At 58.6% G+C, this 12522-nt stretch overlaps 2 protein-coding genes across 3 annotated transcripts; both read left to right on the forward strand.

The window, feature by feature from the left end:
- Positions 1 to 103: 103 nt before the first annotated feature.
- On the forward strand, positions 104 to 3854 carry IL2RG (interleukin 2 receptor subunit gamma). Its single transcript, XM_066334020.1, has 8 exons — positions 104 to 312; positions 1127 to 1217; positions 1460 to 1647; positions 1768 to 1910; positions 2015 to 2177; positions 2614 to 2722; positions 2794 to 2878; positions 2980 to 3854. Exons 1-8 carry the CDS (start codon positions 222 to 224, stop codon positions 3181 to 3183), a joined length of 1074 nt encoding a protein of 357 aa, XP_066190117.1. The 5' UTR covers positions 104 to 221; the 3' UTR covers positions 3184 to 3854.
- A 1103-nt stretch (positions 3855 to 4957) lies between these two features.
- Positions 4958 to 12322, forward strand: LOC136370550 (sestrin-3-like). 2 transcript variants are annotated; one of them, XM_066334025.1, is made up of 9 exons: positions 4958 to 5158; positions 7891 to 8094; positions 8299 to 8481; positions 8603 to 8839; positions 8924 to 9035; positions 9239 to 9375; positions 9741 to 9931; positions 10233 to 10377; positions 10943 to 12322. In XM_066334025.1, exons 1-9 carry the CDS (start codon positions 5093 to 5095, stop codon positions 11030 to 11032), a joined length of 1365 nt encoding a protein of 454 aa, XP_066190122.1. In that variant the 5' UTR covers positions 4958 to 5092; the 3' UTR covers positions 11033 to 12322. The 2 variants fall into 2 exon arrangements, with proteins under 2 accessions (XP_066190122.1, XP_066190123.1); XM_066334026.1 differs by having other exon boundaries at positions 9257 to 9375.
- Positions 12323 to 12522: the final 200 nt, after the last annotated feature.

Consider the following 12522-nt stretch of genomic DNA (forward strand, 5'->3'; position numbering starts at 1 on the left):
GGTTAGCTGTGGTATCCTAGTGGGATGAGCCATGGAGTTCCACTGGGCTGAGCTGTGTGGCCCCACTGGGATGAGCCATGGTCCCCATACGGTGGTCCCTGGGCCGGCACGAAGGCTGGCCCCCGGAGCAGGCGGTGCTGTGGGGCAGGAAGCCGTGTGGGTGCGGAAGTCGGCAGCTCTGGCTGAGGCTGTTCGCACGCGTCCCTGGTTCAGCAGCCCCCATGGCGGCTCCTGGCGCCTTCCTCGTGTCTGCCCTCCTCCTCCTCCTCTGTGCACCGGGTCCCTACCCTGCTGCTGTCCACAGCCGCCCAGGTAAGGGGGCACATGGGAAGGCCACGGGTCCCTTTTGTGGTAGGGGCCGGGGACTGGAGTGCCCCAGTGATGGCGGGTGAGGACAGGATGTGTGGTTGTGTGGGCTGGCGCGCTGCTGTGGCACACGCCGGGGACCCTGCGACCCCTGATGTGTCCCTGTGGCACCTAGATGGCCCACTGCAGTTGGGCTGCCAGCCTGTAACAGGGAGCCCTGGTGGGGGTGTCCTTGATGCAGTCCACTGCTGTGATGGAGCATTTCTGACCCCACCAGCCCCCTGGTTACTAGTCCTGCAGCACTCCTGCCCCATCACTCTCCTGGCAGATCCTTTTGGTCTCTGCTATGTGTGGATGCTGGCCAGGATGGTCAGTGGATCTGCACCAGCTGCCCTTTCCTTCCTGGTCACCTCAGGAGTGCTGTGCACAGGAAGGGGACAGGATACAGAAGCTTTTCGTTCTCTCATCCCTGTTTTCTGAGAAAAAAAAAAAAATCACTCCTTGTCTGGCTGTCAGTAAAACAACGGCTTTCTGTGGAAAAAACTCCTCTGTATCCCTGGAGTTCCCGGGCTTGCAGGAAGGTGCCCTCCATCTCCACCTGTAGAAAGAGTCTGTTTGCTCTATTGTGTAACCCAGGAAAGCTCAACCCTGGCTTTCTCCTGCCCCTGCAATGCTGGCTGATGAGTTGGTTTGGTTCACATGGAGGGAGGCTCATAGGGATATGCAGAAATCTGGCATGTGCCATGCCTCTCAAGTGGCCCCCTGGGCCCTGGCACAGCCACCCACCACTGCCATACCCAGCGGTGTCTGTTGTTTGCAGGGGTGGAGTGTGTCTTCTTCAACCAGGAGTACATGACCTGCATGTGGGGGAACAGAGAGATGCCCACAGTCAACTACTCTCTCTTCTACTGGTAGGTGCCCTTGCCCCATGGCCAGTCCTACAGCAGAGTGTCCAGCAATAGGTCGCTGTGCAGGGGGGCTGCTGCCAGCATTGCTGCTCCTGACATCAGGCTGCTCCTCCTCCCCGTGCCCAGGGTGGGGCAGGCTCTGTCTCCAGGGCTAGCATGTGGGATGGGGTGTGCTGGGGAGGGGTCCCAGCGAGGGCTAGGGCATGTGAGGCCTTGGGGAGTCCTGGTAACCCACTGTGGCACAGGTACAAGAACACATCCAACAAGGTGGTGGAGTGCAAGCACTACCTGCAGGACCAGGGTGTCAGGGTCGGCTGCCACTTCAAGCAGGAAGAGCTCATCCAGTTCCAGCCTTTCCACGTTCTCATCAATGCCAGCGTTGGTAACAAGATCCTGGAGATCCCCAGCGAGCCCATGTTGCTACAGGACTTGGGTACAGAGTGGTGGGGGGACCCCCCTCTCCTCTGCAGGGCTCCCCTGTGAGCTTCCAGCTGGCAGCAGGGCCACTGGGGCACGGGGCCAGCCCTCCTTGGGCATTACCTGTCCCTTGCAGTGAAACCAGGGGCACCTGTTAACCTGACCATCCACAACATGAGCAACTATCAGCTGCAGCTGACCTGGGCCTCCCCGTACCCCAGAGACAACTGCCTGGAGCACGCTGTCAAGTACAAGAGCAACAAGGACACCAGCTGGACGGTGAGAGCCCTGGGCACTGCACCCTTGTGGCTGTGCCTGGGGTGAGCTGTGCACCAGCCTCCAAGGTGATCCCAGCCAGCAGCACAGGGTTCATGTCTCTGCAGGAGCTCCCAGTGAATAGAGCTATCTTCTCCTTACCCAGTGTGGACTATGAGAAGTCCTACACCTTCTACGTGCGCAGCAAAATCAACATATACTGTGGCACCACCCAGATCTGGAGCGAGTGGAGTGTTCCTGTCATCTGGGGCAGCAACTCCACCAGCAAGGGTATGTTCTGAGGGCTGCAGTGGGATAGGATGGACTGGAGCATGGCAGGGCTCAGTAGGTGAGAGATGGCCGAGCAAGTAGAGAATGGCCCTAGGCAGCAGCTGTAGGGGCAAGACCCATCTGGGCATGTGGGGTGCTGGCAGCAGCATTCTTTTCTACTTCTGGAAGCAAAACACACCCCCACCAGTGGGAGCTGCTGACTTTTGCCAGGGGCTTCTTAGCACTGGAGGGCATGGCTGGGCCAGCATAGGGTCACCAGCTAGTTATGATGACAGGATGGCAGGGCCTGGGGACAGGCCCCTTCTCCATCCTCTGTTCCCAACTGAGCCCTGCCATGAGCAATGCCATGGCCACCCATGAAAGGCCACCAGCAGGCCCACCCCACTGCCATGGTGGTGTGCTGTCTGGGGGTCAGTGTCACCCCTGCTCTTTCCAGGCACGGTGGAGGAATGGCTGCACTGGTTTGGGATCCGCACGGTCTTGGTCCCCATTGCCTCCTGCCTGCTCCTGCTGGTCCTTGTCATCCTGCTGGTGCGCATGGAAAGGTGAGTGTGGGGAGCTGACTGGGGGCAGCAGCACTGGGGCTCTTCCCCTCTAACACATCTCTCCTGCACAGGGTATGGGTCATCCTGATGCCCCGAATTCCCAACCCCAGCAAGAATTTTGATGAGCTGTTCATCACCCATAACGGCAATTTCCAGGTAAGGTGGTGCAGGCAGCCCTGCCCAGGGCTCACCCCTGCAGCGTGGTGTTGGGGCTGGGCTGTGTGATGGCTCCTCTCACCCTGCTCTGCTCCCTGGAGGAATGGGCTGGAGTCCCCAAAGATGTCGTGGAGAGCTTCAAGCCCAACTACAGCGAGAACATCTGCTATGTGACTGAGCTGCCACCCAAGGACAGCCATGAGCCCCTCTGGGACAGCAGCAACCACGCACCACCTCCAATGCCTGGGCCCCCAGCTGCCCCCAGTGAGCACAGCCCGTACCAGAACAGCTACGGGAGAGTGTGACACACTCCTGCATCCCTGCATCCCCCATTCTCTACAGCTTTGCTGCCCAAACCTGACCTCTCCTCAGGCCCTGCTCCCTGCTCTTGCCATTCTCTCTGCCAAATGCCTTGGATCCCTGGTCTTGCTTCCTGCAAAGTCTCCCTCCCTGCTTCGAGGTGCTCACAAACACACCCAGGGACGTGTCCTGGTGAGTGGGCAGATGCAGCTGAGCAGGCAGGGGCCACTGGCCAACTGATGGGGAGACAGGATGAGGAGTCCCAGGGGGGCCAAGTGTGGAAAAATACGGAAAGATAGGCAAGAAAGATTGTAAACATGCTCAAGTGCCTTGCAGCTGATGTAGAAAAACACATATACCATACTCATCGTTGTTTTGTGTGTTCAGTAAGTAAAACTTCTGTGTTTAGATAACACAGGCCTGTGATAGACTTAGTGGCACCTTATTTAACATGCTTGAGATTCCTGACCTGCTGTGGGAAAAGTCAAATCACAGTGGTAAACCACAAGTGCACAAATCCTTGATAAACAGGCAAAAACAGCAGGGTCAGTGATCCTCTAGGGTGGACCAAGATCCACAGTGCCAGCATCCCTGCTTATGTACCTCTGCCTGGCTGCTGCTTGGGGGATCCTTCAGTTGGTGAGGTAATGAAAATAAATTTCATCTTTGCCTTTCATCTGTGGTTTTGTGGTTGTTCCTGTGTCCTGCCCGTGCTGGCTCAGACAACAAGCCACTGTGTCATCCTGGACTTCCCTCAAGGCCTTGCTGCTCCTTCGCCTGTGTCCCCAGTTTACAGTGGCAGTAAAGCTCTGCCCACCAGGGGTTTGCCCAGGCTAATCTTGCGGGGTCCAGGGAAAGCACCAGTGGAGTCCCAACTCCTGAATACCTCCGACCTCTCACCCACAGTGAGGCAGGGGGCTGTCCTACTGTCCCAGCCCTGCTGTCCCAAGCTCACAGTGGCAGCACGTTCATCGATCAACATGAAGCACATGGATGAGTCTCCTCCTGCCTGTCTCACACGGCTCCCTGCACACTCAGGCAATGCTCTATGACCTCACTGGGCAGAGGGCTCTGCTCTGGGCTCTCCAACCACTTCTGGGACTACCTGCAGCCCCCAGCCACTGCCGCTGTCCCTGCATATCACCAGACCTTTCTGAACAACACTGACTGCAGCCCCCTGCAGCTGCTCTTACAGAATCTCAGAGTCAATTTTTGGATAAGACATCAAGTCCAACTTCTATCTGAACACCACCACGTCAACCAGACCACAGCACTGAGTGCCACCTCCAGTCTTTTCTTAAACACCTCCAGGGACAGTGGCTCCACCGCCTACCTGGGCAGTCTAATCCAATATCTGATGACCCTTTTTGGGAAGAAATTCCTCCTGATGTCCAACCTCAACCTTCCCTGGCAGAAGGATATAAGACCACACCCTCCCATCCTATCACTGTTAGCCTGGGAGAGGAGTGGGACTCTCAGCTGGACCCTGAGACAGCTGGAGCCTCGGACAGCCGGGCCCTGGCACAGCCGGACCCTCGGACACCCAGATCCTGGCACAGCCGGGCCCGGGATGGGGGTCCCCGGCTTTGCTTTGCTCCGCGCCCCGCGGTGCCCAGGAGAGGGGACAGCGCCCACCAGCGGCGGGGCACGGCACACCTCGCCCCGCCCACTCCGTGCGGAGGCGGGGCCTGCGCCTGGCACCGGTAACTTTCCAGCCCTGCCCACGTGGTGCGGCGGCGGCCGCCCCCTGGCGGCGGCGATTGGCGCAGGCGGGCCCGCCCCCCGTGCCTGCCGCGGTGCCGGCTCTGCGCTACCGGCGGCCGCACCGGGCGGGGGCACCGGCGCCGGGCCCCGGGACTGCGCTGGGCACGGCACGGCACGGCACGGCACGGCACGGCACGGCACGGGCTCACCATGATCGTGTGTCCCCAGAGCGTGGAGCACCCCCGAGGAAGCCGATGCCAGCGGCTGCCGGGGCAGGTAGGACCCGCTCCGCCGCCACCACCGGAGCCCGTACAGGAGCACCGGGCTTCGCCCTGCTCGCCGCCACCGGGCCGGCACGGCTGCGGCACCAGCAGGCTGGGGCATTCCCGCTGGCCGTGCGCGGTGCCGGCGAGGCCACGCTCTCACGATGCCGCGTCCGGCTGCTTAGTCTTGGTCTTGATCCTGATCCTGCTCCCGGTCCCGGTCCCGGTGCGGCGGTGCCGTCCCCGTCCCCTTTGTGCGGGATGCGGGAGGCGCCGTGGCTCCATCACTGCCAATCAAACTTGTTTTTCTCTCTCCGCCTGCACTGCCCGCGCCGCTCACCGGGGGCGCTGCCGCCGCCGCCGCCCGCACAATGGGTCTCCGGGTACCGGCCCCGGGTACCGGCCGCCGGCACCGCCGTCGGGGCCCCTGCCGCGGGCACTCCTACTTCCCCCGTCCTCTTGAATACCCAGGCACAAGGGCCGGGCGAGAGGTTCTGCCGCGGCACCGTCTTTGGCGAACATCACTGGAGGAGCCACCGGGACCGACGGAGCCGCGGTCTCGCCGAGCGAAGGGATGAGCCCCGGCCGGGCGGGGAGCACGGCGGAGACCGCTGGCCCCTCTCCCGCATTTCTCGGCGCTGTGCGGGCTCCTTCAACCTCCTCACTTCTTTATGTGTTCACGGCTGCCGGCCGAGAGCTCCGGGGCACCGTTCCCCCGGCGGCTCCACCGGGCGGGCAGGGGACGCGGTTGGTTGGTGGGTACCCAGCTGAGGTGTCTTTTGGACTTCAGGGGGCTCGGACACACGAAGATCTCCCTGGGGAGGGAGGCGATGCTCCCACAGCCTGGAGTGCGAGTGGATGCAGGGGGGGAGGAGGGCTGTGGCCGAGGAGGATGAGGAAGGTGGCACTGGGGCCAATGAGAGGGGCTGGGGAGGCAGAAGTGAAGGATTGTGGCGGGTGGTGCCGGTAGGAGACACCCTGGGCTGTGCTGGTGCCTTTGGGAGTGGGCAGTTTAGCCTGGCCAGGGGCTGAGAGCCAAGGAGGTGGCTGTTGTGCACCTTCATCCCTCCTCCTCCCCTGCTTCCTTCATCCCTCCTCCTCCCCCACTTCCTTCATCATCTCTTTCGAAGATGTATCTGCCTGGTTGCTTGCTCCATCATCACCTGGACAAGAAGTGAGGAGAGCTGGCAGCACCAAAGGCTGAGCCATGGGCTGGTTCCACAGCTCCTTACAGGGCACCACCTTTCCCCAGGGGAGTGGAAGGGCCTCTGGCTCCTCCACCCCACTTCTCCAGGAGAATATCAGTGTCTGTAGGCCCTTGAGTGTCTTCATGGCATCTCATTTCCCTAGGCAGAGGGACTTTGTAGGGGGTTTTTGCAGTTCAGTTCTGGCTTTCATCTTCTCCTTTTGATCAGAGAAGCTGGTGCTTTCCATCTCTTTCCATTTAATCTGAGTTTTGAGGTTTTGTGGACCCCTTTTACCAGAAGAAGTGAAGAGGACACTCCAAATGTCATCAAGTAAATCTCTTGACACTTGAGCGATGGTGTTTTCACCAGAAGTGCAGGATTGTGGAAAATAGCCTGAGTTGCTTCCTGCACTGCCTGTGTGGGTGCAACTGACCTGTGCTGCCACAGAGCTCACCCCTGCATGCTCTGCCATGCACCCTGTAGCTTTGCTGGTTTGCAGAAATGCCCCTGGTTTTCTCCTATGCCACCACTTTCACCGTGCTCCAGTCACCAGCCTTTGGGTAACTGCACTGGAGAGACAGGTGGGAGGAACAAGACAGTGGTGTCAGCAGGGCCAGAATCTCACAGAAAAGATTTCAGTTCAAGCCCGGGAGAAGAGATGCATCCTTTGCATCCAGGGTTGCTGCCTGGGCTCCCACATGTGAGCAGGAGCTGTGACTTTCTGTGTGACAATGGTTAACGCTTGCTGTATCCGTACCTTGGGGTGGGCAAGCTGCAGGTGCAGACCATGGTATTGGGTGGGAATAGTGGCAACATGGTTGTTGGAGCACGGCAGCTGCCTGGGCATCTTTCCAACAACCCTACCCTCTGTTCACACCACCCTTTCAGGAGGGGCTGGAGCTGTGCTGGACTGGGCCCCTGGTGCAAGGCTGGCGTGGGCATTCCTGGGGGTGTCTGGGCCCCCCTTGCTGAGTTGCCCGTCTGTGTTTTCTCTGGCAGGCACAGTAACAGTACAGCTGTGCTCTGTGCTGCAGGACCCACTCCCATGCTGTCTGCTTGGGCAACATGTGGGGTGGTCTTCTGTGTGCTCCTGATCACATGGAAGGTACCAGGACATGGTTTGCCTCTTGGCTTGCCAGGGGAGGAGCCTGGGAGTCCCTCTGCTATTTCCACAGCTCTCTCTCTCATCTTGGTGGCAGTAAGGCAGATGGGCTGCTCCACTCTGGGATGTATTTTGTGTCATGTTTCTCTTGATCTGGGCTTGCACCACTACCAGAAACATCATTCCTGGTTTGCCCTTTGCTTCCACTCACCACACAGAGCTTTCTCCCAGACAGAGACCAACCTGTGTGTCTTGCTGTCTGTCCTCCTGTTACCTGTAGCACTGAGCAGTGCTCTGCTTGATAGCCATGGCTGTCCCTCTGGCAGCACCAAGTGCTCTGGCAGCACCAAGCTGGGAGAGGAATCTCTGCTCCTTGCAGAGCCTGGGCTTGGCTGAGGTGTGCTGCTGCAGCAGGGGCTGTTCTGGGAAGAGCTAAGCAGAGTGTGTTTCCTGCAGGTAGTGAAGATGTCCAACAGCGACCCCGAGTGCCCCCAGCTCCTCTTTGTGAAGGTGCTGGCAAGCCGAGGGTGGCTGGAGGCGGTGACCCAGCAGATGGGCTACCACCCACAGTACCTCGACAGCTTCCTCAAGACGCAGCACTACCTGATGCACATGGATGGCCCCCTGCCCTTTGACTGCCGGCACTACATTGCCATCATGGTGAGTCCTGGTGGGAGCTGCCACAGGCGACGGGGGGCTCTGCTCAGCCCTATGAGGCTCTCCTCAGCCTCCAGCAGACACCCTATTTCCCGGGCTTCTCATGGGGGGCCAGAATCGTGATATCCTGGAGGCTGGGCAAGAGGTGGGTGTGGGATGCCTGTCCTGCTGTGGCAGTGTGTGGATGCTGATGTGCTGCTCTTGCAGGCAGCGGCCCGGCATCAGTGCCGGTACCTGGTGAACCTGCACGTGCTGCAGTTCCTGCGGGCAGGGGGTGACCCCCAGTGGCTGCGTGGCCTCGAATTCATCCCCCCCAAACTCCGCAACCTCAACGAGATCAACAAGATCCTGGCACACCGGCCATGGCTCATCACCAAGGAGCACATTGAGGTACTGGGAAGGGCTGTGAGCCAGGGACCAGGATGGGAGTGGGGACAGCAGTGTCTGCAGGGGCTGCCAGCACCCTGCCCACCTGCCTGAGTCACACTGCTGGTCTGTCCATGTTCTGCAGAAGCTGCTGAAGATCAGCGAGTGGAGCTGGTCACTGGCAGAGCTGGTGCACGCCGTCGTCCTCCTGGCACACTGCCACGCACTTGCCAGCTTTGTCTTCGGCTGTGGCTGCGAGCAGGACGAGGGGCTGGGGGGCCGAGGCTCGCTGAAGCCATTGTCACTTGGGAACCAGTGCTTCTGCGAGGCCACTGCTGGCAACAGCTACAGCCAGGAGCTGCTGCGTATCAACCGCAAACGGGTAAGCCCCTGAGGGTGGGTCTGCAGGGGATGGGGGGATGCTGCTGGGACCACTGTTCTCACCCCAGAGCCTGTGTCTGTGCAGTCCTTGGACTCGTGCATGGAGCTGGATTCCCTCCGGGAACGCATGCAGCAGATCCATGTGGAGACTGAGGGCAGGGACGAGATGAGGCTGCTGCAGCAGGACCGAGAGGAAGGTGAGGGGCAGGGAGCAGGGTATGGAGGGTGGGAGTTCATATGGCACACTTGGGTGTTTGTTGCCCTGCTCTGCCTTACATTTTCCATGATGTGTGGCTCAGAGGGGCTCACGGGATGCATGTGGAGCACAGCAAGGGCTGGCTTTTGATGCCTGATGTGGCTGGGAACAGGCCAACTGAGCACTACTGTGACCCATCTGCAGGGCTCTCTCCTCTTGCAGATGCTGACGGGGTAGTCACCGGTGCCACCAACCTTGCATGCTACATGCAGGACCCTGACTTTGGATACCAGGACTTTGCCCGGCGTGATGAGGATCAGACGCAGGTATTCAGAGTCCAGGTAAGACTCCTGCTCTCTTGGTGGGCAGCAGCCCAAACTGCTCCCTCCCCATTCCTCATGGGCAGTAAATAGTGGCAGAGTTGCCCATGCAGACTGGCGCCCTCCACCCCTAGGATTTGGAAGAAGGAGGTGACTTCTGTCCCCAAGGGTTGATGATTTTTTTTCACATGGCCTTCATGGAGGCAAGGGTCAAAATCATTCAAAAGCTGCTTGATAAGGGATGTTGTGGTTTGGGCAGAGCCACTTCCAGAGCATATTCACTGAATTCTTCTGCTTCCCAAGCAGCCCTTCTCCAGCCCTTCTTCCTAGGAACATGCTCCAAGCTCCTTTCTGCAATTGCAAAATCCTCTTGCTGTGCTCAACAGGATTACTCCTGGGAAGACCATGGCTTCTCACTGGTCAATCGGCTCTACTCTGACATTGGGCATCTCCTGGATGAGAAGTTTAGGATGGTGGATGGTCTGCAAAGCAGTGCCATGGCCAAGAGGCAGGGCTGTGAGCCCTCTGTCTTCAAGCGTGGCATCTGGAACTACATCCACTGCATGTTTGGCATTAGGTAGGGAAACCAACATCACAGTCCAGGGGAGAAAACTGAGCTGACCCAGGCGGGAGGAGGGTAGGGCACTCAGTCTGTCATGCAGATGAGCATGGAGAAGGGACAGAGGTGAATCACCTGCCTGGATGTTGAGACATCAGAGAAGAGTTATTAACTGCTCTGGCCAGGGCAGGGGGCTTTGGGGACAGGGTTTCAGTGCCTGGTGGCTGTTGCTATGTGCCCCCCTGCCCTGTGGCTGTGCCATGCCAGGCAGACCACAGGCAAGGCTGCTGGCCATGACTTGCCCCTGTGCTCTCCACAGGTACGATGATTATGACTATGCAGAAGTGAATCAGCTCCTGGAGCGAATGCTCAAAGTTTACATTAAAACTGTAACCTGCTACCCAGAGAAGACAAACTCAGAAATGTTTGACAGGTTCTGGAAGCAGTTCAAGCACAGTGAAAAGGTGGGATAGCTGGCCCCTGGCTCTGGCTGCAGTGGGGCTGGGAGTGGGCAAGGGGCTGCAAGCTGGGGTGGTTTGGGGGGTGTATGGGAGATCTTTGAGCCACCAAACTAGTCTGAGGCAGGTGGGGGGAATGGAAACTGACTGTAAGGACTTGGGCTTAATGTGGGATGGGGCTGCCCGCTGAGATGAGACCAGGGGCACCACCAGCACAGGCATCTCCAAGGTGGTGAGTGTTACCACATCACCCCAGCGGTGAGTGCTTCCTGGTGAACCCTCTGTCAAGCTGTAACTCACAGGAACGGCTGCTGTGGGTGTCAGGGACTGTGCTGCTGCCAGCCTGGAATGCTGGTGCCAAGTATGAAGGGGACTCCCTGGCACGCAGCTCTGGGAAGCAGCCACAGCCTACAGGACTGCGGAGAGGAGGAGGGGAAAAGGGGAGCTGCCTGAGCTAGAAAAATTGGTGGCATTTTGATGACAAAAGCCTCATTTGCCCAGGTGGGCAGTTGCTTGCACTGCTGAGCACAGCACACTTCGGCTGCCTGAGCCCCTCTTGCTGTTTCCCCAGGTCCATGTGAACCTGCTCATCCTGGAAGCCCGGATGCAGGCAGAGCTGCTGTACGCGTTGCAGGCCATCACCCAGTACATGATCTCCTAGACGGAGCTGCGGCAGGGCCAGGCAGCCTCCTCTCTCCCTGAACTCGTGCGGGACCCGTCACGCTGGGACCGACGGCGAGGGATTTCTTGATTTAGTTTACTTGACTGTATTGTTTCTTTTTGTTGGTTCCCCCCACCCCACCTTGTGGGGGTCACTGAGTGGCCCTGTTACGTGCAATTACCAAACTGTGAGGCAAGTCCGTGCTGCTGAGATGCTGGAGACTTGAATGTGTTCAAGGAGGACTGCCAAAAACATGGGGGAGAGGGAAGGGGGAGGGGGCTGGGGCCAGATGAGAGGGATGCTCCTTACTGGGTGCTGTAGGAGCCTCAGTGGCACAGGGAGGGCAGAACTGGCTTCCTTCCCTGTGCTGCAGTGGCTGCTCTGCTTACAAAGCCACCCTTGGGCACCTGTCCTCATCGGGGTGGTGTCTCTCTTGGGAACAGTGCGGGCAGCTTGTGGGTGTGTTGCAATGTTCTGAGTTGCAGGGTTAGGCAGCAAGAAGCGCTGGCTCCTAGCAAGGGCCCTTCCCCAGGACAGCAAGGGGATGCACTTGCTGCCTATGTGTTATGTCCTTCAGGTCTATGTGCCAAACCCTTCTGGGATGGACAAGAGATGACCCAGCAAACTCCAAACTGTGAAGCTCTTACTGGCAAAGCATGCTCGTGCTTTGCTTTCTCCGACAGCGGGATGAGAAGGTCCTTGACAGTGTTCAGGCACTGGAGGTTTCTGTGGGTGACTTTAGCAGCCCTAAGCCCCTCCTCTGCATCCCATCAGCAGAGGGGCAGCAGGAACAAGGGAGGCTTGTTAGTATGTTGGAATTAACATTGTTTGTACCTTCTTACCACCATGAGAGGGCTGAGGTCCTGTGCCCAGTCACTTGCTTAACATGGTGGAGGAGCCTGTGGTCAGCACAGGTAAGCTACAGGAAGTTTCTCCTTGAATGTGGGTTGGGGAGCACTCTTGGGACTGCCCCATTTGAAGAGAGGCAGCCTGTCCACCAGCCCTGCCCTCTGCCTGGGGGGCTACACCACCATTCCCCCCATCTCCCTGGGCTGCTCCCTGCTGGAGAGGTACAACAGCACCAGCACAGGCTCCAGACAGCAGCCACAAAAGGGGAATGAAGCCACCTGTTGTAAGTGGGAGCCTGAAGCAAGGGCAGCTGTCGAGTCAGCTAGAGCACGCTGCTTCAGTCGACCTGTTTACTGCGTAAATATATGGGGAGAAAACCTTGTGTATGGAAGCTACAGAAAAAGCCTATTTTTGCTATAAATATATTATGTTTGACATGGATGTGTGCTTTATTTCTGCCAGATGTCACGAGGGGGATCCAAACTTGCATGGTTGCTGTGAAGGTAGGACAGCAATGCCTGGCTGCCCATAGCCCAAGTGCCAGGAAACCCAATGTTCTCAGCCATGCTGGGGTCATGCACTGACAGCTCTGATCCATGGCCAGTAGCTTGTCACTGAGGCTACACCTATCCTGTTCAGCT

The sequence above is a fragment of the Sylvia atricapilla genome, chromosome 21 (genome assembly GCF_009819655.1).
Source record: "Sylvia atricapilla isolate bSylAtr1 chromosome 21, bSylAtr1.pri, whole genome shotgun sequence".
NCBI lineage: Eukaryota > Metazoa > Chordata > Aves > Passeriformes > Sylviidae > Sylvia > Sylvia atricapilla.